General features: G+C 36.6%; 1 protein-coding gene across 3 annotated transcripts in view; it reads right to left on the bottom strand.

The window, feature by feature from the left end:
• The window catches only part of SUGCT (succinyl-CoA:glutarate-CoA transferase), a 332254-nt gene that overhangs the window by 237974 nt on the left and 66932 nt on the right, over positions 1-27348 (bottom strand). For all 3 annotated transcript variants that reach the window (XM_064506601.1, XM_064506602.1, XM_026121394.2), the window contains one exon: positions 26254-26349. In XM_064506601.1, the coding sequence (XP_064362671.1) occupies positions 26254-26349 (96 nt within the window). The remainder of the gene's footprint in view (positions 1-26253; positions 26350-27348) is intronic.

Raw genomic sequence — 27348 nt, 5'->3', positions numbered from 1 at the left:
GTCTAACATAAACTATGTTCCCTTTGAAATTAGAGTCTCAACAACATATCATAAGATCAGATCAACTTACTACAAGAGATGAATATACATTTGCTAAGAAAAGAGCTACAGAAGTAAAATAAGAGACACTTGCCACAAATATTTCTTGGGATCAAACAGGTATGTTATGGTTACCACAACAGAAATGTGAATCTCCATTCATTTATGTCTAAGCTTATTTTGTCCTTCTTACAGCCACTGAAAACTAAGTGAGAGAAAAGAGAGATACTGCAGTGATAAAACAAACTGCAGATGAAATACAGAGATACCTGCACTAGCTTTCAGCACATGTACCGACTGCTGTATTCTAGCTGCAACTATATAAACACTCCCTAGTGCCACAGCAGTACCAACAGCTAGGGGAATTTGTCTTAATACCTGGAAATACACAAGGAAGCTCTCAGATCCTACAGGCTGAAAACAAGATCTCTTTGGCCTTAGAAACGAGGTTTATTTCTTTGTTGATGAGTACCATTCAGCTCTATAAAGATACTTCTGCTGTGATTCTGTTTATTAATATTGTAACATTTCCAGATGAATCCACCTGAACAAACATTTTCTAAAGCTTTGTAAGTTTTTGATTAATTTTGTTGCATGCGGTAGAACCAATGCACTGGTTAAGCAGGTAGAAGTGAAATGTAGAAGCAATGTTAAAGAAATCAGATCAAGCACATATATTCACATTGTATTTGGAAAAATCAGTACCTGCTCTGCTTTTGGAAATCCCTTTAAAAATACTTTTTTAAATGTACAGAATTCTGACATATTTTATCTGTCTTAATGAGGTTAGGAGCATGAATCCCACCCCATTATCTGTGGGGAGCTTAAGTTGATACTTTTCAGCTAAGAACAACAGAAGATCGCAAGCTAAAAAAGCATTTAAGCAGTCTTGTATCTCCTTCTGTTTTGTGCAATACTTAATGTTTAAGTCTCATTGTCTTCAGTAAGGATTTACGTGACTCAAACTAAGCACCTCCTTAAGTTCTTCTGAATAAGGATGCTTTTCTACATCAGGGTTGAAGGACTACCACTTTCAAACACTGATTGCCAGAAGAACTTTCCTTGTATCTTGACACCATCACATTTTCTGATGCCTCTATGTACTGAATACACACGTGCATTCCTCGCCCCCTTTATGTGTCAAGAGAAGCTTCTTTAAAAAAAAAAGTCAGAATTAATTTTCTTCACCAATAAATTTTAACAAACTAAAAAAATTTTCTGTATTGCTAATTTTCAGGATCACAGTGGCCAGAGAGGAAATAGAGGCATCCAAAAAACAATTTGTAGCACTTGAGAGCATATTCTCAGTAAGGGTAACACTCCTAAAAATCCTCATACAGATGCACAAAATTCTAACAGAAGAAAAAGCATATTCACTCTCTGTTGGTGTTACACTTCAGCTTTTGGCAAACCAAGCAAACATACACGTGAACAACGTTACTGACATATTAATCCTATCTAAGTTTACAGCACTACAGCAGAAAAAGTCAAACAATACGAATGCTGTCACAATTGTTGCACACAAACTCCAGGACTGAAAACATCACTCAGACTTCCAGAAAACAGAAAAATGACTTCGAGAAAAGTTTATAAGGCTTTGGACCAAGTCAGCCCAGCTGAATGAGTAAGCAATACCTAAACAACTCAGCAACAAAGCACTTCTAATTAACACTTATTAGGAAAAAAAAAAAAAAAAAAAAAAAAAAAAAAGCTGTACTTGAAAGTGGATTTTAAATAACAAATGTTGTAATTCATTAATCAACATTTTAGGAATTATAATATATGCATTTTCAATTAACTTATGAGAGATGCCAGTTCCATTCAAGACTCCATTGTTATTAACCACACATAGATAATGTCTTACAAAAAACTCCATTATCACTGCCTTGAAGGACTTCAAAAACTTTATTTCAAACCTCTTTTTTCAGAAGTCTGTAATTCAGCCATAAAAATACACTCCAGGCTGAATCCCGGTATTCAGAAGTTTTTGTCCAAAAGCATTTTTTCAGTTTAATTTGGTTTAAATTATAGTCTTTTCAAGTTATAAAAGCATCAAAGAAAAGCTTTATAGTTTCACTTTTTGGAAAAATGTTCTTGTAACTCAAAAATAGCTCTGGATCCCCCTACTCTATTTGATTTTTTTAAATGAATAAATATAACTAAATTTAATGTGATATTTTATGTTGATTTACCCTTCAAGCAATCTCAGTGAAGTCAAACTGGGTTACACAAAACACAAGTCAAGGACAAATGTGATCTAAAGATTTATGGAGATTAAGAAACAAAGACTGCTGAACGTACGTACCTGCTACTCTTCTATAAAGGTGTATAATATTGTTCAGTGTGTATAGATATATTATTCCAACAATATTTGTGTGCTTTTTCCAGCTTCCTGCTTTTCTTTTTTTTCACTTCAGCAGTTTCTGCCTCAATTTCAATGAGCCCTTGGTGTGTCTGCCCCGATACCACTTCCACGTGCTCCTCACACAAATGGTACACGACCAGTCAACAAGTCCAAAGAGTCCTTGGAATATGTATCAATTCATTTGCAAACACACGGTGTCTGAAATCACTATCATATCTTGCCCTGAGGATGAACTCTTTAAAACGTCAAGCTCCAGTTCCACCTAGAGAGACTTTTCTAAAAGTCTCTCCTCTTATCTTACATAATGTGTAATGCAGAAATCACACCTGAAGCTAGAAATTATTCCACACTTAATACAAAACTCTAAGTAGAACAGGTTTTCTCATAATTGGGAATATATCAATACTGATTAATTTCAACTTCTCCTTTTACTTTTACATATTTAGTTAATAAAACTTGAGGAAACACCTGTTTCCAAAGGGATCTATTTAATACACTATTTGATTCCTTACTTTAAAAGAAAAGCTTGACTATTTGTGGCATTTTTTTAGACCCAAAAGAATTTAATAGGGTTTTTTTTCCCTGATGGGATATATCTTACATTTCAGAACTAAACTTGCAAGAATAATTGCAAGTTAAATAAAAAATTTTACACAGCAGAACTATACGTGATTCAAGAGACCCTTCATGTATCGAAGGACTTCTTAGTCTATATATTGAGGTTTGTTCTTATGATTGATTATGGTATTAAAATCAGTACTCGTCATTCAGATTTGTCTACTTTTTCTCTTAATATAGTGTTCTCCATGCATACAAAAATAACAATATGTTCCACAAGACACTCATAACCAGAGACAGTGATTTATTCTTGCCCACTGCTTCCAGAAGAGAACTCTGACTCCTTTTAAGTCTTCCCCCAACCAGGAAGAATTGCTTATATGTCTTAGAATTTTGCTTTTATTTCAGTATCTATTTCCAATTAGGCTTGGCCCCGTTCAGCTCTGCATTATGAGAAAGAATCCCATTTCCATCAAGTTCTACCTTATTGCAGCTCAAGAAGAAACAATCCTGACACAGCTTTGTTCCTCACTACAAGGCAAAGAAGCTTTCCAGCAAATTTTTCCCCTACCTGGCACTCTGGTCACCATCAGTATAAATAGTCAACAATATGGATTTAGTAGTATCGTTCAAAAGACAACCTGCTAGCCTTGTTTCACAGTTTGTCACTTTAACAAGACAATGCCCATCTTGCAGAGAGAGTATCCCTCAATACCTTAAAAGGCTGGTACAACTGCTTATAATACGTAACTACCACGCTATTTGTTTTAACAGAAATTCATGCAGAGAGATAGCAACTGTTCATCTGAAACAGAACAGGCTACTAGACAAGGTAGAGTAAGAGGAAAAGAAATGATACTGTTTCAAAAGTTTCATCCATACATGCAATCAGGAGTTTAAAATATATTTTATAACTACATACCTGCTTCAAGATGTTAATAGTCTATGTATCAAATGCTCATTAGTTATCTCCTAATCATGTCCTAGCATGTGAATGGGATAACAACATCACTTCCCATCAAGCAGTAACTTCAGCACAGAGGCTCCTGAGAAATTATTTTGGCCATATCTCAGTAAGAATAATATTTTATGTTTGTTGTAACAAACATAACTCTCATTTTGATTTGGCCTTTTGTTTGTTTTTCCTTTTGATAAAAAACACAGCTGCTTAATTATATGTCCATTCTGCATCATTATAGAATTCTGTCCTGTTATTCTTTGGCAATGCAACAGGCAGTAGGATGTCGTAAGTGAACAAACTGACGCAATAACAGCTGTCTTACATAATTCGTCCAGATCTGATAGCTAAACATCATCCCTTTTCTATTTATTTGCTCCTTCCTGGGAATCATGTTCCCTTCATTAACAAAGAAAAACTAACTATACATCCCTGTTAACCAATACACGGAAATGAAAGTGCCAACTTGTCTGATGACCTCATCAGCAGTCAGGTGACAAACTGAATACACTCACTTCCACTTGCAGATATTTCTTGCTTTCTATTTTAACAGCTGCATTTTTAGCATAACAAAAAAATTCCTTTCATGTGGCCAGCCTCCGTTGTTATTTCCCAGGCCTGTTCTGCGCAGCCTGTCCTGGATGCTACCCATGACAGTCTCAAGGTTCTCAGAGGCAGTGACAGAATCCCAAGTCATCTGCTTTCCTGTTTTTATAAATAGCCACATTTTTGCAGGATGCCATAGAAACCTGACAAACCACAGCAATACAATTTCCCATTTTAAACCTTACCCATAATGATAACAGAGAGCATACAATTTGTCAAGTTTCTGAAAAGGGTTTTTTAGTCTAAAGGGAGAAGGAAAAGGATCTGACTTTAAAGTCCAGATGCCAGAATCCTACAACAAGTTTCCTAGTACAAGCCTGCTATACAGTTCCTTAAGTGCTAAAGAGTCACCAAATATAACTGAAATGATTACTTTCGATACACTTCAGTCACACTGCATAATCAGATACTTGATTGTAATTTTAATCTTAATATAAATATTGCAAAAAAAGTCAGAATACACTCTAAGAAGAAACAGAAGAAAAAGTCAAGTCTGAAACAAAACAATGGCTAACCTGTTTGAAGCTATGAAAACATCTTCTATTTTTACTAGTCATAGGAGGACATACTTCTGTCAGACAAAAGGTACCTGTGCTTAAACAGCAGCAACTACCATCTGTGACAGCAGTTTCGTTTAGTTTTATTCTTCATCTCTTCTCTTATTTTGATTCAATCTACTTTGACTGAGCCAAACACCCTTCTTGCACACCAAAATGAAAGCCTAGGTTTTCAAGCTACTCAAATGTCTCCACAGCAAACCTTTGCCTAAAATGATGTTCCACTTTTAAATCGTAAGTAATTTGAGCTGGCAAATCTTAGGTACTCTACCTGCTGCATGGTCCTGCATTTTTTCTGATCAACACTTACTTATACACTTATTTCAGAATATGATCACATTTCATCTCCAAAACAAAACTGCATCATACTGATTGTTAAGACTTGCAAAACATCCGAAGGAGAGTCTAATGTGACAGAATTATCTAACGCAATGCATCCTTAAAACACAAAATCTCTTACAAGCATGTACATAGCTAAGAAAATGTTTTAGACTACAGATCAAAAATCTGTATATCTCTTGATTCAAAATGGTCACGGTATGTACCACGCCTGTAAATCATATTAGCAAATTTAACAAACAACAGTTGGCAGGAAATGTACAGTACTCCTGCCTCTGGGCTGCTGTCTTGTAAAATAAAAAAAAATGATTTATTAAATACATTTAACCTACATGAGAGCAGTCATAACATCCCTCCGCAGGTTGGATCCACCTTTTTAATGGATTATTCGCTCTTTGAATACAGAACAAGCACTCTCCATGGAAGACGATCATACAACTGTACTGTCATTAAATATGGAAATTAAGGAACAGAAAATACACCTGCTACAAATTATTATTTAAAAAACAGAGCAATCAAAAAAACCAGACTGTGCAGGTTACACTTGTTTGCTCCGTTTCCACTGCTCTATTAAAATCATCACTATTGCTTTGATTCACCAAGTTACTTAAGCATATGTCCAATTTTAAGAATGTGAATAATCCCCTGAAGTCAAATGACTATTCACTCAATTAAAGTTAGACATATGCTTAAGTACCTTGATGAATTGAAGCCTGTAATTGCCTGCAGTTGTTTCTGCCAATTTTGCTGTAAGTAAAAAGCAGTTTTTGCCAGTGAAAATGTGATACCATAATGCTTTTATCACTGCAGAAATGATTTTCATTTTGCCTTTTCTTCTTTCAAGTTCTATATTTTGTTTTTCCTACCATAGTTCTAGGCAAAGAGTTTATCAAAGTAGAAACAATGAAGAAAATTCTAGTTCAAATTTAAAATAAATGTGAGGGTTTCTATATTTTTCTCTTCCATTTGTTTATAGAAAATCTTTGGTGAAGTATGAAGCGTAAGACTTGGAAAAGGCATAGGAGATCTGCTCCTTCAAGTAGCTGATATTGATTTTTGGGGGTATAGTCATAAATTGAAAGAACACGACCATGGATGGAATGAATACAGAAAGAATCATCATTTCAGAAGAGTTTTTTATGATAGGAAGCTCTGCAGTGCTTGCACGAATTTGGACCCTGGGTTTACTGCAGCACCCTGCAAAGACTACAGAAAGATTTGCATGGAAATCTGAGAGGTGGAGTGAGCCATGACTTGTCACAGGCTATCAGTTACACTTTTTGGAGGAAACCACATACTTGGGAATACCTGCTAAAAGTCATTATTTTCTAATGGTTCCTAAAACATAAGATGAGAAGTTAAAGGGGAGGAGGAAGGAACATAAAACAGAAATATCTCTATGATTTTACAAGGATTTCATTCTGTTTATTAAGTTCCTTAGATCTGTTAAGACCTTTTTAAACATACCCTTAAAAACAACAACTCCACACAATTTATAGCCTCACAATTTACAGTCTCCCTGGTTGAGCTAATATTTAGGCAGAAAAGGGCTGCTGTTCTCTGGCTAGCATTTAAAAATTTGCACAAGGAAGATAAAATCATCGGTGGCCCAAAGGTGAGAACGAAATGCAGTTTATTAACCCATCTAAAAAGCCAGTATTCCAGAATTTGCCAATAACAGATTCTGCTGGCAGAGCAATACTGTTGGTGACAATGAGCCACATAGATAAGTTGTTAAAAGTGCCCACAAAGAATGACTAAAAAAGCATAAAGTCTGAGTTTGAGGGATTCTGGACCCTTATTTTCTGGAAAAAATTCCAAGCGCAACATCCATGCTAGATTTGGACCTGAAAAATCCTGCTAGATCCACACGCACATAGCAACGCTAGTCTGTAATTCTCTTTCCTCACCTTAAGGCTTTAATTCAAAGAATTTTAAAGGCTTTTCATCTCTTCCTAGCAAATTATTTGGACTTATAACAAGGGACACGATTTCCTTTTTCTCCCTGCCAGTCCTAACATTTCCTAATATAAAGGCAAACTGGGAATAGCCCAAATTTGCATACTGGGCTAAATTGTTACCTTCAGGGTATATTTTACATTTCCACTAGCACAAAGTACTATTCCACTTTGGGAATTATAGGCAAGGTTTATGAATAAAATTAATATTTGTGTATAAACTGCTCAACCTGCTCCTACTGAAAGTGCCCAAAGTATCTATTGGCTTCAGCAATAATAGAAATAGCTCCAAAACTGACATAATGCAGCATTAAAAAGTTGTTTAAAAGGAAAAACCTTATGTATTAAAGGGAATGACCACTACAGCCTTCAAATCAACGAGCGCCCCAGGAATCCATGATCAGGATTCAAATACCACTCCTAAATCAGACAGGAGAAACGGGGACACGTACATTTGGAGTTTCAGGTATCAGCGCTTATAAAGAACGAATACAATAGGAGAAGAGGGATGAGGAGGAACTGTTCTGTAGCAGCTTAACCTGCTTACCCCTACCAGATTACCTAGCAGAGGTAAATGTGTTACTAATCTAACACAAGCATGATTTCACCATGTGTAGATTTCAAACCATAGTCCATACTCATCCTTCCACTGCAAGTCCTCCTGCATGTAGCTATGTAACACATACGATATAAGGTATTTCTCATTGCAGCATACAGGCAACTAATAACTGCAATTTGGGGTTAGCATTTTAGTAAATATCTTTTGAAGTGATTACTGAATAAATCTGTTCCAACTGGATGAAAATCTACGAAGAAATACCTACTATTTCATTGTTAATATATTAACTCAGTTTTCCCCTGAGAAAACAAAGGAGGAAACTAACCTGATTTTCCACTTTAAACTATGTTCTCTGAACAACTTTAGTGTTCAAATTCCTGCTAGGAGAATCATTGCTTCCAATTTTCCCCTGAAGCTATGACCATTTATGACACAGCTTGTTAGACTGATCTACTGAACTTTAAACTTTTAAGAAAATGCCACAAACAAATCCAAATAAAGTAAGTATGCACCTGCTCCCAAATTTAATTTCTCTGTATTCCGTGAGATTGTTGCGTTCGCTTGTTAACTAATAGTCTGAATCACATCCTGGTTTAAAAAAATTATCCACAAATGGTTCCTCAAAAATCTCTGGGTTTTTATTTCAAAAGTTTTATAACTAAACAGGGTTCAACTCTCACAATAACTCTACAGATTGTTTCCACCCACACATAAAAATCCCAGCCTACATATTGTACAATTTATACTTAAAATTTGTAGTGCTATTTTCCAACTGAAAAGCAAACCAATGTGAAGAAGTGTAGAGTTCATACTAACTCTAGAGAAAACAAGGTCCAATATATCTTGTTCAAACAGTAACTGAAATCAGAAAAGCACATAAGGAGCAGGAGGGGAAGTTCAACCTTGAACTGAACTGTTACAAACGGCAAAAATAAATTTAGGGCCTTGAGAGGGTGAGAGAAGAGAAGGATGTGAGGGTTGAAATCCTGCAGCATTTTTACAATGGCTTTATACAGTTCATTCATTTCCACATGACGAAGGGTGACTAAACAGACAAGACGAGAGCACCCGATCGGACATTACAAAGACACCCTCACCGGGAACCTGTCATCTTTTCAAGCCTTGCTTCCATCAGCCAATGTGGAAGAAAAAGTAAGAACATTAAAGGGAAATAACAAGCTTTTTAAAACCCCTCAAACCACTCCTTCTATGACCAGAAACTCACTTTTTTTGAAACACTTTCTCCTTTATCCTAGAATATTCTTGTTAACACGTTGAGTTCCAATATCTACACTATTTTTGCACACCCCCACATATACACACACGGAGCCCCGAGCAAATAATTACTTTTCCTGTTTACGTAAAATAATTATGCAGGATTTCCTGAGAACATGATTTTCAAATTAGGGACAAACCAAACTGAAGAGTCTCTGTTTCCTTTACCACAGGAAATGTAGTGGATTTGGTTTTAAACTCAATTTATGTATCAATTAAAAAGCTGGAAGTTCTTATCTGTGACTGAGCTGTGGCAATTTCTGAAAGTTAGGGAAAACAATGCTCTAACAAGTATTTAGCTGTTGAAAATATCTTTTAGAAATGTTAAATTTAATGGCTCTCTAGTGCATGTCTGGGATTTCTTTGTAATCTTCTTGAGCAATGTGTAATATTTTGGCAAAATCCCAAACCTGCTTGGTTAGTAGTAGTAGAGAAAAGGAAAGGCTATAAAGTGAATTTGTTGTCTCTTTTTTTTTATTAGTTTTAGAAACTTTAAACATAAAAGAAATCTTGCTTTACATTAACTTCACCCTGTTGCCGCAGTCCAGAAATTGAGTGCAGATTTGTATGTGCTCCATATGTATCTCGCCATATCTGCCCTACCTGGCCTAAACAACCACTCTGCATGTGCTGACCAGCTGCAAGGAGCGAGGGAGGGGGGAAGGGGAAAGGGGAAACAACAGAGCTTTGGACTTGGAAGGCAGAAAGATGAATTTCCTGGCTTACCCTGTGGCCCACTTAATGTCTTCAGTCAGGTGACCAAAAGAGGCAAGTAAATTACACAGGAGCAGGCACTGGATGTCAAACAAGAGATTAGAGCCATACAGTATTCCAATTTCCTTTCCTGAGCGCTAGAGCCTTGATGGAAGGGAACTACATTCTGCCTAGACAAAGTTGCATGTTTGCTTCTCCACATGCTTCACGTCCAAGAGATCCGAGCAGGATGCTGCAGTCCTGTTTTTTTATTTTACCAAGTTGGTATTCTTAATTTTATTGGTGAATTAATGTGTAAGGGCAATGGTGGCTTCAAAACAACATGTTTCCGTTCCTACTTATATGTGATATAAATGTGATACAGCTCAATGCAGGTTGAAGATAAGCTGTAAAATCACAGTTATCAAATGGGTATGTAGTTGGATGAACAATTTCAAATGAAAAACAATGAGGAATTTGATTTCCATCCACTGTTTTTTAACATTTAACTTGCATTTACAGCAAGGTATGTTCTGTAAGTGAATACCTCGTGGATGTTACAGAACTAAAGAAAAAAGCAACAATTTACTGCCTTGAATTTATTCTTCATTTTTGCGTACATGTATTAGAAAAACCACGCAAATAGAATGATAAAAAACAAATTCTCAGCTTCTAGCATTTGTTTAAATTATTGTTTCCAGAGCCCCTTTTTCTTTATTACATTTTTCTCATCTTACTTGATACTGGTGCTTAATATTCATACTGGATGCACACAGGACTGTATTGAAAGGAAAACAGTACAATACAAATTGCTGTTGAGTAGGCAAGCCAGGTCCAAATGGCATGCCGACACGCGTGCCTCCTATGCTTTTCCTCATTACTGGTTTAAAGGGCACAGCTCTTACCTGGCACTTTAGAAGCCCTCTCACATGCACTGGCAGTGCTATAATTTCAGATTTGATGCTTCCCAGCTATGGCAGATTTTTAATTCATCAGCTTGAAAAAGCAGCTGTCTGCAATATGGGTTCATCTATTTTCTTAGTCTTTTCTACTTCAAATATTAAAAAAAAAAAGAAACTCTGCTAATCCCTCAACAGTAAAAAGCAGCACTGTCTTAATTCACATGTGGCAAACACAGCATCTCCCCTGCCTGAACTGAAGCTGCCATCATACCATTACTCAATCCCCAACTGCTGCCAGTTCCACTGCAGCCACTTTCATAATGGTTCCGGAGACACTCAGTCTGCGGTATTCTTAATTCTCATTACAACTCTTTCACATATATGTTTTAAGACATTCTTAGTGTGTGGCATCAGAATGACAACTATAATGGATTTAAGTAACATTTTAAAGATAGCAGATAGGACATTTGTCTCTAACAGCCTTTCGGAAATGCTAAAAAGGCTACTTATCCACTACAAGGCATGAGCACAGAGCTCTGGAAGCTGGATTATCAGAAATATTTTTGGGCTTGGGATGTCAAGGGAAACATCCCTTGCCGGAATTACAGCAGATGGTACAGTGAATGATTACATTATGCCAAGCCACATACTCAAAATGAGTCAGATCTCCCAAAATCATAAGGTTGGCTTAAAAGCCATGAGATGTTCCAAACCAAAAACCATCAGCATTTTTCTTTTTCAGGGTTTCTGGAGCTTCAGGAAGAAACCACCTTCCTTCCAAGTCCTGATGAGTTGACATATTACTGATGAGTCTGGTGCGTCTGACATGTATTACTGAAAAAATACCATTTACATCCAGACAGTAATGTTTCACCAAATCAAGTACAGGGTTTTGATTCCTTCAAGGAGTTGAAATTAAAGATGCAAACAACAAATAACTGAGTAGGCTTTTATTAAAATGGTGGGCAGAAAAACACAAAACCCAGCAATACTGCCAAATCAATTTGGGTGATTATATGAAGGAGTCAGCTCTCTTCCTTGTTTTTTCACCAAAGCAATTTTCAGAACTCATGATATGGGGAAAAAAAAGGATAAAATATAAGAAAAATGAAAACATACAAAAGGCATCCATTTTTGATGACTCTTGTGATTATTATTACGCCAATCTCATGATTTTCAGGACCTGTACACTAATTTAATGCTAGGCAAGGAGATAATCTGTTTATTTGTCAATACTTAAATATAGGAATCTCATTTCCATAAAGTTCTAACAATCTCCTCATAGAAAACATGCTATTTCATATCTGCTTAAGTTCCCCATTTTTATTATCAATATTTTGCATAAAAGCTGGAACCTGCACATTCCTCAACAGGGTAATGTTTTAACTTCTTTTTCCATAGGGATGAAATTCATGAACCCTAGCACAGAAGTTTATTGTTAGGTCCCGCATGTTCAAGTCATAATTCTAGTTTTAAAGGATTAAATTGGATCTGAGTGATGATTTAAGCCTTGTGAAGACCTTCCGCTCAGTAATCAATGCCATCTGAAATTAACTCATGACCCTCTTGATTGCTATGAACAATCACAAGCAGAGACCATCTTCACTAACATGTCCTGCCTAGTAAGTCTTGGCTTATTGCTATTATCACTGCTTACTGTTTCCATTAAAATAACACCTGCTGACTCAATCATGCACTACACAAACATATAATCAGTGAACTCATTAGCAAAGACATAGTAGCACACCAACATGGCAATATACAGCCATGACTGAGCCCAGATTATGAAAAACCATGTCAGAGAGTACTCCTACTCTTTAATCCAATGTTTGCAAATTATCATGACCTGCTGGGCTTTCTTTTGGAATCCTTACTGAACAGTCTGAGGGAACTGCACACTAGCATTTTTCTTTGTGAACTTGTGGACAAGAAGTGAGATACCAGAATCTAGAAATGTGTAAACGCAGTGACTGCCTTAAAAAACAAAACAGAAAACAATGACAACAAGCACAGTATTACAAAACTATGAATCACCAACTTTAATTCCTGGAAAAAAAAAAAAAACTGTAACAAATAATCAAGCATATTATGCATCAGCATTTAAAGAAAAACACACATACTTCCCCCAGAGTAGCATAGTAGTAGAGGATAAGTAGCAGCCGATATGGACTCATAAAGAACAAATACATTGACTTTCTTTGTTCACCGGAACACAATGGGGAGGCCATATAAGGCCATATAACAACCAGAGTTAACAACCAGTTGGATATCACCTCAAGAAGTTACTAGCGATTTAATTGTCAACATGAAAGAATACTGTTGACTGGTTCATTTCATGAACCATGTTGTGGTTCAATATTCTCATTTATAATCTAGATACTAGAGAAGAAAGTATGCTTACCAAATTTGAAGATGACACACTAGAAGGAACTGCAAGTACTGGACAGACTGGATAGAACTGAAAGTGTTCTGGAAACGGTCTGGGAAGCATGATGTCTGCGCAAGACTTTGCAAACTGGGGACATTTAGCCTAGAGGAGACTGAGATGGGACATAACAGTCCATAAGGACATAAAAGACTACTGAAAAGAGGAAGGGACCTGGTTTCTCCGTTAGAAAGCTTTTCTTAGTGTCTGATCTGACTCCTCCCAGCTGTAATTTAAACACATTTCCTTGTGTACCATGGAGATAACAAATAGTGAAGCACTAAAATAAATTGCCTGGGGAGTTGTGGGGGCCCAGAACAAATCAGGCAAATATCTGTGGGGAGCAATGCTATAAAGATGATCCTATATTGAGAAGGGACAGCCCCATCCAAGGCTATTTTTATATGATTGTTCCCTTTTTCAGAATCGATGCTAGCTCACGTACTTTTACATGACACTGTTCAATGCTGTGTAGTCATAGCTGGAAGACAGGAATAATCTTTTGAAAGCTTACTATTTAACTATAGACCAAACAGGAGAAAAGTAGAAGGAAAAAGTTAACTCCTTTTTACAGATGGAGGAGAAACACACAACTACCCAAACCACAGAGACTGTGAAACAACAGCAGGACTCAAGTCTCAAAGCATAGTTAGATGCGACAAGAAACACAGCAGCAGAGATTCAAGTAGTAATCATTACTCAAGTTACTTGCTACGACCTGGAACTAGTGATTTCAGTAAACTATTCTGCCTGTATTAAAAAGGGATTATGAACACTGACCCAAACAGCAGCACCACATTAAATGAGATTGTAACAAGCACCTGAAACAGAAATGCTACAACTATTTTGCAAGCAAATGTAGAGTTACATTCCTGAGTTTCAGTCCAATCTCTTGACCCCAGAATCATCCATATTTTCCTCTTTTAAATCCCACAAAGGCTTACAGGATGGATGTTTGAAAAAGCTCCCACAAAATGCACAGGAAACCACTATAACAAACAGCTACATTCTCAGTTGCTTTCAGCACCTGGTACTTGAGAAAAGAAAGTATTCAACTATTTTCTCCTCATTATTAATCAAAACCACAGCAGGAAATAAAATGAGTTAAGAATCTCTGAAGGGCTTGAAAACATTGAAGAGATAACATAATAATACACAAGTGCTAATGGGTATCACTAATAACATTTTCTTAAATGAACTATCTGACCAGATACATGGAACTCTGTTCCTGCCCATGCCCCTCCTTCTCTTTTGTGCAAGAAATACTGCAGTAAACACTGCATGTACTAAACAAATGTCAGATTCTTTCGTGATTCCTACAGTAATGTGGTGGTAATTTTTACTTCTCATTTATACTCCAACTTTGAGAAGTTGGTGAATGTAAGTCAGGTATTTGAACATAGGTAATAACAGAAAAATCAAGCAGAATCCTAGAATTACTTCAAAACATTCAATCCTACATTTAAAAATCTCAAACAAAATAACATACAGTAAGGATGTATACAAAGAGGAAGAAATTATTTGTGGTTTTTGGGAGCCCTAGAACAATGGACCCTGAGTTTGATTTTAATGCTAAATCAAAATGCAGTCTCTGCCCCAATGAGCTAATTACTTGTGTGTACTACAAAAGGCTTTGTTGCATTATTATAATTATTATTCATGGCCAGAAGTCTCTAACTGCTATCATAACCACGCATCCCAAGGTTAAATTTGACAAGGTCAAAAATTGTCTCTGTTTAGTAGAGACATTATCATACTGACTGATATTGGTATTTATAATATTTTATATTCCTTGACTTTATGCTAGGGTTTTAAATACATTATATAGACTCAGCTAATGCTTCTCTACTTGGAAACACATCAACTTGTTGTTTATTTATATTACGGCCACTCAACATGACAATGGATTGTTAGAACGCAGAATCACAACTAATATTAACTGACTACATACCAGCTGGAGAGCAAATTAAAGATTAACCTTGTGCCTTTTTTATTTTATTTTTTATTTTTTTTAAACAAACTGAAATGTAAGTTGGGTCTTCCATGTTTTTGCTGGGCAAGTTCTTTGGAATCTCAGAGCTCATGTACCTAGAAACATCCAGGAAAAGAAACGTCCATAAGTTTAAAAAGCTCATTAAACCCACACATGGACATCCTCCTTCAGAACTAAAGTGCCCTAAGCTTGCTTTAGTTGACACAATCTAAGATCATGGTCACACAACCGTTTTGGCTGCTGCTCACGCAGACAAAGAGCTCACTCCAGCACCGAGCTCTGCAGGTTTCACCAGGCTGGGAATGATCAGTCAAACTATTCTGCAAAACAAGCCATGGCGAACAAAACAAAACCAGGGAACACAAGCAAAGGAACCCCAAGAACCTTTTAAATAGTAAATCAAATGGAAGTTGCAGCTGGTAGCTAATTACCCATGCTTAGGCATAGAGGCATGTGCTGTTCAACTGCCCTGTGGCTGAAAACCAGAGGAGAAGGAGAAACAGCAGTGGGATGCTGTTAAAAAAGAAAGCAAGCTGTTCTGAGGTGCCTTAAGAGCATGTGGAAGCTCTCAATGCTACTCATAAATATGAAAAACTTACCTAAAGTATTCTGTCCAGACCTAGACACAACACTTTAAGAGGTGAACAAACTGGAAACCACACCACAGAGAGAAACAAAAATTACAAGAGGTTTAGCACATATAACTCATGTGGAAAATATGAATGAGCTGGCCTCACACAAATGAGGACAGAGTAGACTGCGGAGGAGCATGACAATCTTTAAATATGTAAAAACTTGCTGTAAAGAAGCTCCAGTCAGCAAACACTGTGCTTTTGAACTGATCATCAGCAAAAATAGTTTTGCCAAAACATAGAACTATTTTTTTTAAAATGTAGCTCTCACCTTCACCCCCCCAACTCCCAATACAAGACAATGAAATTTGTACAGCAAAAATTCTACTTATCTTAAAAGCAAAACAAATCAAAACTATTATGCTATTAATAGGGGTTTAATTTAGACAAAATCTTAATTATAATTTCTCACTCCTGTTACCATCAAGTTTTATTAGTGAGATTACTGGTTAAAAATAATTGTTTCAGCATCACACAACATTACATCAGAGTGTAGCAAAGTGCATGAGAAACAACAATAAAAAGCATTGTAACTTAAGGCCCATTTTCAAAAGTAGATTTAGCACATCAGACTTCAATGCTTTTTTGTAGGACAATGGGACTTAGACTTAAGTGCATGTATCAGTTTTGAAAATAGAACAGAAGTTACTAAATCATTCAGCTCTTTCAAAAATGGTATCCTTCCAATTAAATTCTCTTAAGCTGTCTGCACACAGGAGATTCATAGTTACTATCACAGTGGAGCTAAGTGTATCATAGCATTGTTGCAGGATTTTAGAGGAAACAATAATACACAAGTTAATTAGTACATATCAGTGCTTGGGAATTAAGTTACTGACCAAATTCACATGACACATCAGCTCACTGTTAAAATAAACAGCCATCCTATGAAGTAGCAATCAAGTTCTACAGAAATGACAGAAATATCCTTCATCTACACTATACCTTTACTCAGTAGCGCTCAGTGCAAAATATATCTAGAGATGCCACAAAACCTTCGTAACACCATAGCACTTCACAGACTGTTCCACACTCTAAATGTTCTCACAGGACATTTTAAGTTCTCCCCTCCAAAGACATGAGAATAAATGAGATTTATAGAGCAACTCAGTTAAACTAGCTCTGGATGGTCACATTTCAGAGTTTCATAGTGGTGAAGCACCAGCTTCACGTACCACAACTAGATCCATTGAACGTGAGCAGAAATTTAATTCTCATGATGAAAGAAGGAAGAAGATAGCAAAGACATGAGGGACAAGCATTGTTCCAAGGAAGTTACACTATGCGAAAGTAGGCATTTTACATTCTTAAGGACAATATGCAAAAGAGTGAAATAGTTTCTAACACTGTTAAGCTTCTGACAGCAGATCAGAATTTTTGCCAAAGAGCAGTAAAGGTTCTTAATCAGGTCTACAAATACAGTGAACCTTCACATTGCTGAAAGTGAAGCATCACTCCATTAAAAGCAAGTTCATAAGCAAGTGTTAATCCCCATGCAGTGTAACATTTATCATTTTTCATGCAAGTGCTCATTCCAAGAGGATTATCACTTCCCCATCCTGCCCTCTGGCTGACTACACAGGGCAGAGAAATTGTTTATTCCATATGGAAGGGGAAAGGGAGGTTGGAGGAGGCTGTGATCTCTGGCTTCCAGTTTTGCTGTAGCTACTCCAAGTTGAAAGTGGGAAGGAGCACAGGCCAATCTTGCAGCAGTGGCTCTTCAATGAGAGTATAGATATTGGCCTCCCAGAAGCTCTCTAGCAATTAGTAACACATGCCATACAACAAAGACAGAAAGAGGGGCCACATGCACTCCTTGCTAATGGACTCACTCCTGTATAGATCCTACCAACCTGCCTGACTGAATGACCAGGTGCTCCTTTATTTGTCCACACACAGAGTACTTCATTTAAGTTTGATTAGAGTGATTCTATTTCAAATGCCTCAGATACTAATAGAGTTAAAGTGGCACAAATCAAGTACTGTAGGCACACTTCTACAGCTAAAAGAGGTCTGTGTACATACAAATCCATTCGTGTAAGTTTATGAAATTTCAGGTGGCTTTCCTGATTACTAACGCACCTTTTCTAAAGAACTTCCCTCTGAAGTGTAAAGAGCTTAGAAAAGAACACATTTCAAGCAGAATTATATTAGTTATAGGATAATTTTGCTCTCCTATGGGACACAACATCCTTAGCTCTATGCCTAGGGCTCTCTTCGCAGAACAGTAACAGACTATATACAAATAACCTGGGCACTCTTACATAACAGATCAGCTCATGCAACAATGTAACTGTAGCAAAAACATCTAAAAGGCAAGTTTTAAACTAAAAGGCATGTCAAACCCTTCACAGAGACAAACAGAATATTATGTTTTAACATACAACACTTACATATAAAGTTAGTAGCATCGCATATATAAAAGAAGCTAATAATACGGATAATTTATACACACTATCCGAAATAGCTCCTTAGAAATAAATGCTGCAACAAAAACTAGATTACACGAGTGACATCTAGTGGACATACCCTTTCATAACAATCAACATATCCTAACCAGAAGTGTCACAGGCTTCACATAGGAAAAGCAAGTTTCTGAAGATCAGTTAAACAAGGATTACAAATTTTCCTGGGTTTTTATTTATTCATTTTTCTGTCTTCATGAACTTAATATCATCATGTGAACATGCCTTAATCTCTGCTGCATCCTAAAAGTGAGTGACTATAGATCAGCTCCTCAAAATCTTAAATACACATAGCTTTGAAAAGGGTCTGGGACCATGGACACCTTGTCAGAGTCCTCATTAATTTCTGTCATTTACAGTAACTCTTTTGTGTTTATTCACCATTACTAACATAACTAAGAAATAGCTGATTTATTCTGTTTGTACAGCACCGTGCACAAGGGATTATGGTGTTTTACAAGGGTTTCTAGCTATAATGGCAATACAAATACAGTTATTAATATATGCAGGATGATTATGTCAGGAGTCATTGGGAGATAATGTTGCACACAGACTTCTGAGTTCTCTTCCATGCTATTTAACCAGAGTTGCTGCACTGTGATGTTATATAATGATAGTAAAAAGCACTTTCAGGACAGCAGAAGAAAAGTTTATTCTTCTGCCTTAGATCTGATAAAGCAGACTAAACGAAAGCAGTGATTCAGTTGCAGTAGAGATCTCCTCTATGGGCCCAGAGATCCTACTCATATCTCTTTCCAGCCAGCTACAATTTGAAGAGCAATCTACTGAGCTTCTGTTGTGCTGTCCTCTCTAAGGATTACAATGTGACATGGATATGCACAACTGTCCTGTTCAGTATCCCTGCAACATGTCGGTGTATCATATTTGGAGGCTAAGCGGGCATGTTTGTAAATAAAGGAAACTTAATCCCTCATCCCAGCAGTGGAAGAACGTGGAGGAAACTATGAACAGCATACATAAAGGAAAATATGCCTGCCAAATGGCACTAACAACATCAGGACACCTCTGTTCTGATCCTAGTTTTGTTAGAGTTCTTTTCATATGACCATGGGCAAGTGAGAAACTGATAATCTTCCTGCACACCCACCTTAAATAAGCATAAATACATATCTTAGTTTAAAGCACAAACATGTTTTATGACTGACCAAAAATAGTCTGGCAAGAGAAACTATTGGTTATTAATATATTTATCTGAAAAAAAAAAGCCCAACAAATTCTTTAACAAAAATAGTCTTGTGACATTTCCCAGGAGATCAAAAACAAGACAGCATCAACTATCAGCTATCATTCTTTAAGGATAATTGCGATTATCCAAATCTATTTTGGAAATTCAAAGTATAAGACACTCGTAAAGTATCTTGAAGGCATTTCTTAAAGCAGAAAGGTGCAGGAGGATTTCCCTGTGGAAAAAAAAATACAGTTTCAGATTGTGAATTAAAAATGCAATTCATTTCCATCTGGAAAGTACCCATTTACAGCTAAGAAGCTGTCTACTCCATGCAGGTACAAGGTCAGCTTCTTTAAAATGCTATCTCTGTGACAGGATAGGATATATTTGAATGAAGTTATAACTACATCTCACATTATGCACGGAGCATGTGTCTAAAGCTGCCCAAGGCATACCTACTGATTTGCTTTCCAGACAGCTGCTCTGCCCAGGAGAGAGGCTTTACAACTCATTGAAGGACTATCACCAGAAAGACAGCAATAATGCTGTCAATTTTGAATAACTGCAATTCGTTCCCATCCTCATAAATGGGTAGTTTATCTAGGCAGCATCCCACAAATGATTATAAGCCGGTGGGGGACAGATATTATATCTTTTCATTGACTAAAATGGCATGGAAACAGAATCCTTACTCCAATGCTTCCTACAGTGCGGACAGGCAACAACGATCCCTTACAATCCCGGTAACACCAAAATATTCTTGTAGTCAGTAGTTCATCTGTATCATAGCAAGACACTTGCGAAGAATTCAGTAAAGAAATCTACAAATGGAAACCTATGCAACAGACCTCAGTTCTATATAAAAAAAAGAAGAGCAGTGCAAATGATTACTTTCTTGGTTTTCTGGAATCCAGGATGACACAGACCTTTCTGGCTTCTCTCTTTCTTATTGTCTTGTAAGATAAAGATAGAAAGGAAGCAGTTATTTTTAAAAAGATTGCATTTCAAGGAGATACAGTGGGCCACAAAAGTATCTGGGAGGTTACGCATGCATCAAATAAGACAGATATTTTGAGGATACCCAAACCGTTCTTTGAAAAGTGAAAACATACAGTGGAAAGAGCACACTTTGCTGCTTGAGAGAACAAACTTTCTATCCAGTCCATCTGTGAATACATATAATTTTAATGTGAAATGGGCAATACTTCAAGCAGTGATATTTCACTGCTCAGAACAGTATAGAACAATTGGTCCCCAAAGGCAATTTGAACAGTCTGGATGAGTATTATGCAGATGAGTGTCATGCAACAGGAAGGGCTGTCTTGCCTTTCCTGAATCTAGAACTCCTCAAAAATATGTCCATAGATTTTTTTTCTTTCCTGTGCAAAAGATCCATCTTCTCCTAGATTGAGCCATTACAGACCAGAAAGATTTTCTCCCATGTCAAATCAAATTTGGACTTATTTAAAAAGGAGAATTTCAGACATAAAACTCTACAAATTATCCTAGTTCTCTTCCTTGTTGATTTTGATTTGAAGACACGTTAACTGCAAAAGTATCCCAATAAAACCACATAAAACCATGTAAAGACAGAAAAGAAAATGACTGAACAGCTACATTCTTGTATGGAATAAGCAGTTTGAAATTTCTGAATGGTTGACATTATTTTGTTGCCCTCTCTACTGCAAAAAATAGATGGTAATGAAAAGTTCTGTGAGATTCTCCAGGGCTGAGTTAGGAAAGTTGGTGCACATATGCCTTTGCATGAAAACCATCTCTGCTAAACCAGTCAGGTAAGTAATAAACTATTCACTTCTATTTTCTGTGCTGAGACACAAGTGACACGAGTCTTTTTGTAAGACTCTTGGACAGTACGAAACTCTAAGTACAGAATATGAGAGGTAGATGCTAAAAATGATGCAGAAATGTGCATGTATAGAAATGACTACACTGACATTCCTATTACCTCATACTTTTCACTTCCCTATGAGCTTATACTTTGGTTTTCATGATCTATTTCAACTGTAAGGGCCTCCGATGCAGGGTCAGTTTCCTCCTTTAAAGGAAATTTTAGCACAATAAAGAGGAGATCCTTATAGCATCCGAGCGATGCTGTAATACAAATAACATTAATGTTGGGTCTGGCGAGTGATGACAACGCACAGGTAAGTCAACAGAAAAGATAACAGATTAAAATAATCATTTCTTCCCTGTCTTGTGATTTCCCCTTCTGCATAGAATGGGGGTGCGCTTTGCATATTCTGAAAATGTGAAATATACTTCAGAAGACCCTATGATCTATAAAGTGGGGACAATGATATCACTGATAGCACTGCAAAGACATGCCTGATCACAACAATGTCATGTTATCCTCCAGGAAAGAGATGGACAGACAACATGGGTTGAGCTACCTTGGGGGGGGGGGGGGGGGGAAGAACTGCTCCTTTGGGTTTTATATTTTTCATCTTTTTAAAAAAAATTTAAGGCAATTGAAAGGTTCTCTGTAACTGGACAGCTGATCTACAACAGTGGCCTTTAGCTGACAGGCTTGTTTGAGAACTATTCAGTCTCCTTATTCTGGTTTGAAGATGAATATTAAAATACAAGCTTGGAATGGAAATCATATCGTGCTCACAAGAGAGAATTTTTTTGGAGAGAGAAGCACCAAGAACAAACAGCCATTTAGCTGAAAGTTTACCTGTGAAAGCAAGATTTTAACCAAGTGCTGTCCAATTGTCAGGGCAGCTGATGGAAGGGTGATAAGATGCCACAGGAAACATCCTGTAAACATGCACGTTATGATAGACTCCTCCAGAAGAGTATCTGTTCTGGGTGGCCCAGTTGGAAGATGAAAAAGGGAATCTCTACATCTCCAACATAGTACAGGCAAGATAACGATGCTGGTGAAACCACGAAAATGAGGAAAGACCTTATCACCCCAAAATGAAACAGTAAAATAAAAAGACTTTACTTTTCAGCATAATTACATAAACCGGATGCTTTTAAGCCCCTGATCTCCTTTGGATAATCATGGAGCAGCTGTAGCCAGACAACACAGCTCATTATGAAAACTTGTTTTAAAAAAATTGCACTAATTACCTGTAAGATTCAATCCAGAACAAGATTTTAGTTTTAAAATTTGAAATTCAAAGCAAACTAGGATCTGGTTACATACAAGAAACTATTCCTCTATTATGTACTGTCATAGCAGTGACCTGTTCAAACTACACTCCTCTGATTAAAAAGGTGATATGCTCAAAGCAGGTCATTTCTCATGCAGGGTCCAGCACTCCAAAATTTACTTCTGATCTATGTTTATCAGAACCTAGGTTTTTTCATCTCTGTGGCGCACTGCAAAGTTCACCACTATTGAAAACCTATGGCAAACATATATACCCAGCTATACACAGCTTTTACCATAGAAGAGATTGTGTCCTGAAAAGAAGCTCAGATCATTTCCTTTGGGTACTGGTGATGAGCAAATAGAACTGAAACCTAGACATTTCAGGTGATTATGCCACAAAGGGAGCAGATCATCATCAAATTAGGAAAACCTTAGACAAGTAGCAAGGTCCTTGTGCAACAAACTTTATGCCTCTTTTATTATAGGCTTGTTGCCTGGACTAGAAATAGATTTTCAAAAAGGCTATATATCTTGGTTCATCACTGTTTATAATTAAAAATAGTTTCAGGAAGGAAAAAACCTAGCCATTCATTAATGCTCAATTTCTATGTTTTTAAATGCAATGAAAAGAAAGGTCAGTCTCGAAATAAAGCACTTCATGGCCAAATTATGCTGACAGCTACAATCAAGAAGCCATATGGAATTCAGTGAAATTACAGAGATATACTCAAAGCAAAATTTGGCTTTGTAAATAGAAACAAATGGAGCCATTTGCAAAGGTATTGTCGCCAAAACTATGAAATTGAAGCTCAATGAAATAAAAGTCACAGTAGTTTTGAGTATACACTGTTAAGAGCATGAAACCGAGCACTAGAACACTTGGATATCAATTATAAGTAAAAAATTTACTAGTTATATACATATTTAAGATGTTTTTGAGACACACTTTTTATTAAATTTTGGTTAGTACTCAGATGCAAGCCTGATCAGACTTCTGTCACACAAATAGGTTATGTAAATTGTTTAATTTTGCCTTTTTAATATCTATAAAAAGATAGTCTTCCCTGATTACGCAGTCTCCCATGGTTTACCATCAGTTGACATTTTTAAGTGACCTTGCAGGCTCTGTATCACTTCAAAGTTGCAATTTGCTACCTCTATGAAAACTTAAAATACATCAAATGGAAACAAAATAGAAAGTTTAGGTCCTAAGAAGAAAAAAAAAGTTTGCTGCCATGTTGCTCTGAATTATATCCAAACTACTATCTGAAATGTGATTTTTCTTATTTGAACAAATTATAGTTCATTTACTTAAATATCTTGAAAGAAACACTTATCCATACGAGAAAGCACTGTGATACTTATACTTCATAAGCAATACACAGTATATTAAGTAACTAGGATGTGAGATGAAACTCAGGTTTCAGAGTTCTCTTGTAAACTATATTACAAAAGTGCTATAGAAACAGCTATAAAATCTATACCATAGCAATGGTGAGACTTAATTCAAGCTTCTAAAGAGCTTTGCATTCCAAGTATAGCTTATGCTACTAAAGTGAAAAATAAGCTCTAGAAAGCATAATATACTTATGGTTACTATCAGAACTATAATCATGCTAACTAATGGAATGCTACCAGATGAGCCACAGAAACACTAAAAAACACCCACCTATAGTAAATACATCATAATTACTGGATTTTGAATGAGAAAATGCAGATTAAAATTGTCTATAATATTAAAATAATATTTCTAATACCTACTACATATATACAGAAACACAGGAACCATATTTTAGATTGGATTTTTACAAAAAAAGGCGTTTACATATTTAATAATCTAGATTACTTAGCTATTGTCAAGTTTAATCTCCTCCACATTCTTAGACCTACAGAGTTATCTATGAAAAATGAAGAAAGGGTACCATATGTATACATTTCTGTTCGTTTCAACTGTGGAAAAGTAAAGGCAAAAGGAGAAGCCAAGTTTCACTTACTCAGCCAAATGCATTACGGTGAGATAAAAGATTTTGGGTAGTCAGGTTTTTGGCTTTGCTCACACAAACTCAAGACACTTTAGATCTGTTTTGCACTTTCAACATACCAAAGTTCATAAAGGCTTGCACCAACAGATCATATTATAGAAACACAGCAGAACGTAACTACTTCTGCAGTGATACCCAGTTAAGTTGGGTCACATTGCATTGCAGAGCTCCATGCAAAGCGAGGCCTAGAAAATATGGCCACGCTGTTATGTTACACAGATCAGAGAGAAGTACAGCCGCAGCTGTGCCGCACTACACCTGAGATAAGAATGCTGCAGGACCAAACTTGTCCTCACAGATACAGCTGTAACACCTCCCCCTCAGTCTCAGAGATAACCTGCAAGCTATTCTAACTAATCCAAAGAAACCATAGTTGACTATGCAGTGGTATGTACTGGAAAAATTGTCTCCAAGCTCAGATAGACAAAGCCATTACGAAAACAACTGATTTGGGTTTTGGATCTGAGGAAGCCTAGCTGTGATATTAGCCAGGGACAGCATTCTGCACAACATGGGAAATTTTTGCTTCAGACTTTCTATGCCCATAGGTAGCAAATTCTTTAATGTTATGATGGCCAACATCTTTACCACTGGGAATAACGAAGTATGTTCAGTTTCTCTCGCATCCTCTAGCAAGAAAGGAGATTGTAAAGAAACTGAGCAGTGTTTAGATGCCAGTATCCCAGAGAAATACTGAGAGCTGTCTCTATCAGGATTTAAGGGATTCCAGACAGAAATAAAGAAATCCACATTCTGTCATGATGCAGACATGACTACTTGATGAGAAGTGCCAAAGTTTATGAAACAAAAAATAGATTTTTCAGTTAAATATAAGCCTAAATCTCCAAAGCATGACGGCCCCGCCCCAATTGGTACAACAAAACAATCAGCTCAAAAGGAAAAAGGTTTGTTTACTAGAAAAGTTTCCCCTCCTAGCCAGCTGTAAGATACAACTTTCAATAAGGTTTTTTTCCCATGATTGTTTATACAACAAAGGTCATGTTATTTGAAGGAATTTTCGACCCCTTGTTAGACGTAGCAGATTATGAACGCCACTGGGGAGATCTGAGGTCTGGTTCATTCCTTTTCCCAACCTGTTGTCTCACTGGGCACCAGTGACGGGCAGCACACTCGGTGGAAAACGTTAAATATGTAAGAATTAACAGACCTTTACATTCATTTACACCATTCATGTAGGCTCATGAGGTAAAAATAAGAAAATTCAGAAGGAAAAAATTTAAGTTCATAACTGGTACGGAAACCAGGTAACCTTTAATAAAAAAAGAGTCTGGTTTCTCTGCAAGGTAAAAAAAACAATCAAGCCATCATGCTAGCTTTAAAGTCATCCAATTTCAGCTGACACCTTTGATCTGTTTCAGTGTTCTGTTATTAATCTACCGCTGACAAAGAAATATGCAAAGTGCAGAAACCACAACGAACAACAGAACCTTGTCCTATCTAGACAGATACATTACAAATAGCACAGGTCACAAAAAAGTGAGTCAGTTCTCAATCTTTTAACACACAAAATCATGAACTTCAAGAGCAAAATAAGCCTACTGCTTTCTGCTTACCTGATACGGAACAATACTCCCATGAGCTGTACCCCAGCGCTTTGCTTCAGTTTTGCAATTAAGGTAATTAGCAGCTACATGAGTAAGACACGCAACCTGGAAACAGAGCAAAAAGTACAATTATTCAGGAAAGTTCAACCTTCATTGACAACTTCTTTGATATTTCCATATAAATATATGTGCTTTTATATATGGAAGTTAAAAATATTTATGTCACAAAACTATCATTTATATATTGCATACAATAGTACACAATCTATAAGCGCCTTGTTCAAAGTCCAGAAGGAAGCCTGATGAATTCGTGGAGTAGAACTCACATTTCCTGAATTTCAATCCCATGCTTAAATCACCAAGACTTTCTCTCAGTCACAAGATTATCTTTCTGTTTTCCCCTATCCTTCTCACTATACATATCCAAACTATGGAAAATATTTCAGAATTCTTCAGCTCCCCACATGATCTGTAATATTAACTGAGTGGTAGCCCTCAATAAATCATTTGCCTTTAAAAGATACGGAAAGATTTATCAAGTTATTAGTCAGAACACAAAACTGGAAAAAGATTAATTTTGTGAAAAATATGGCATGCTAAATTCAGTAACCATAACCTGAGGTGGGAAATATGAAAGTAACCTATACCTTGTAACAGCAAGAATATATCTTAGGAAAAAGAAGTTAACATTTACGACGCAGTAATGCATGAAAAATCAGAGGTTCTGTTACAATCCATGGCAGATTTTTTTATTATTATTATTATTAATTTGAGAGAACGCAGTTTGTGACTGTATCTCTTGAAGCCAAGTCACACATTAAAGCGCTACATTTACCACAACAGGTTTTCACCATTCATCAGACACAATATGTTTGTTTTACGCTATCTTTAAACTAGTTGTGACAGTAAGTGCAATTATAAGTTTGCTTAAACAACAGGCCACAACTTCATTTTTCTTTCAAAAACCTGGTTTTTTTCCTAAAAATCTGGGGGTGGGGGGTTGTTTTGTTTTTTTAATAAGACTTCTCCCTCAGAAGAGAGAAATTAGGTATGGTAATCAAGGTGTTTGTGCTATTCTGTGTCCATATCCCAATTACTGTCATG

This window comes from Dromaius novaehollandiae, chromosome 2, assembly GCF_036370855.1.
Source record: "Dromaius novaehollandiae isolate bDroNov1 chromosome 2, bDroNov1.hap1, whole genome shotgun sequence".
In the NCBI taxonomy this organism is placed as follows: Eukaryota; Metazoa; Chordata; class Aves; order Casuariiformes; family Dromaiidae; genus Dromaius; species Dromaius novaehollandiae.
The sequence above is the reverse complement of the archived record's forward strand: the minus strand, read 5'-3'. Positions and strand labels throughout refer to the sequence as shown.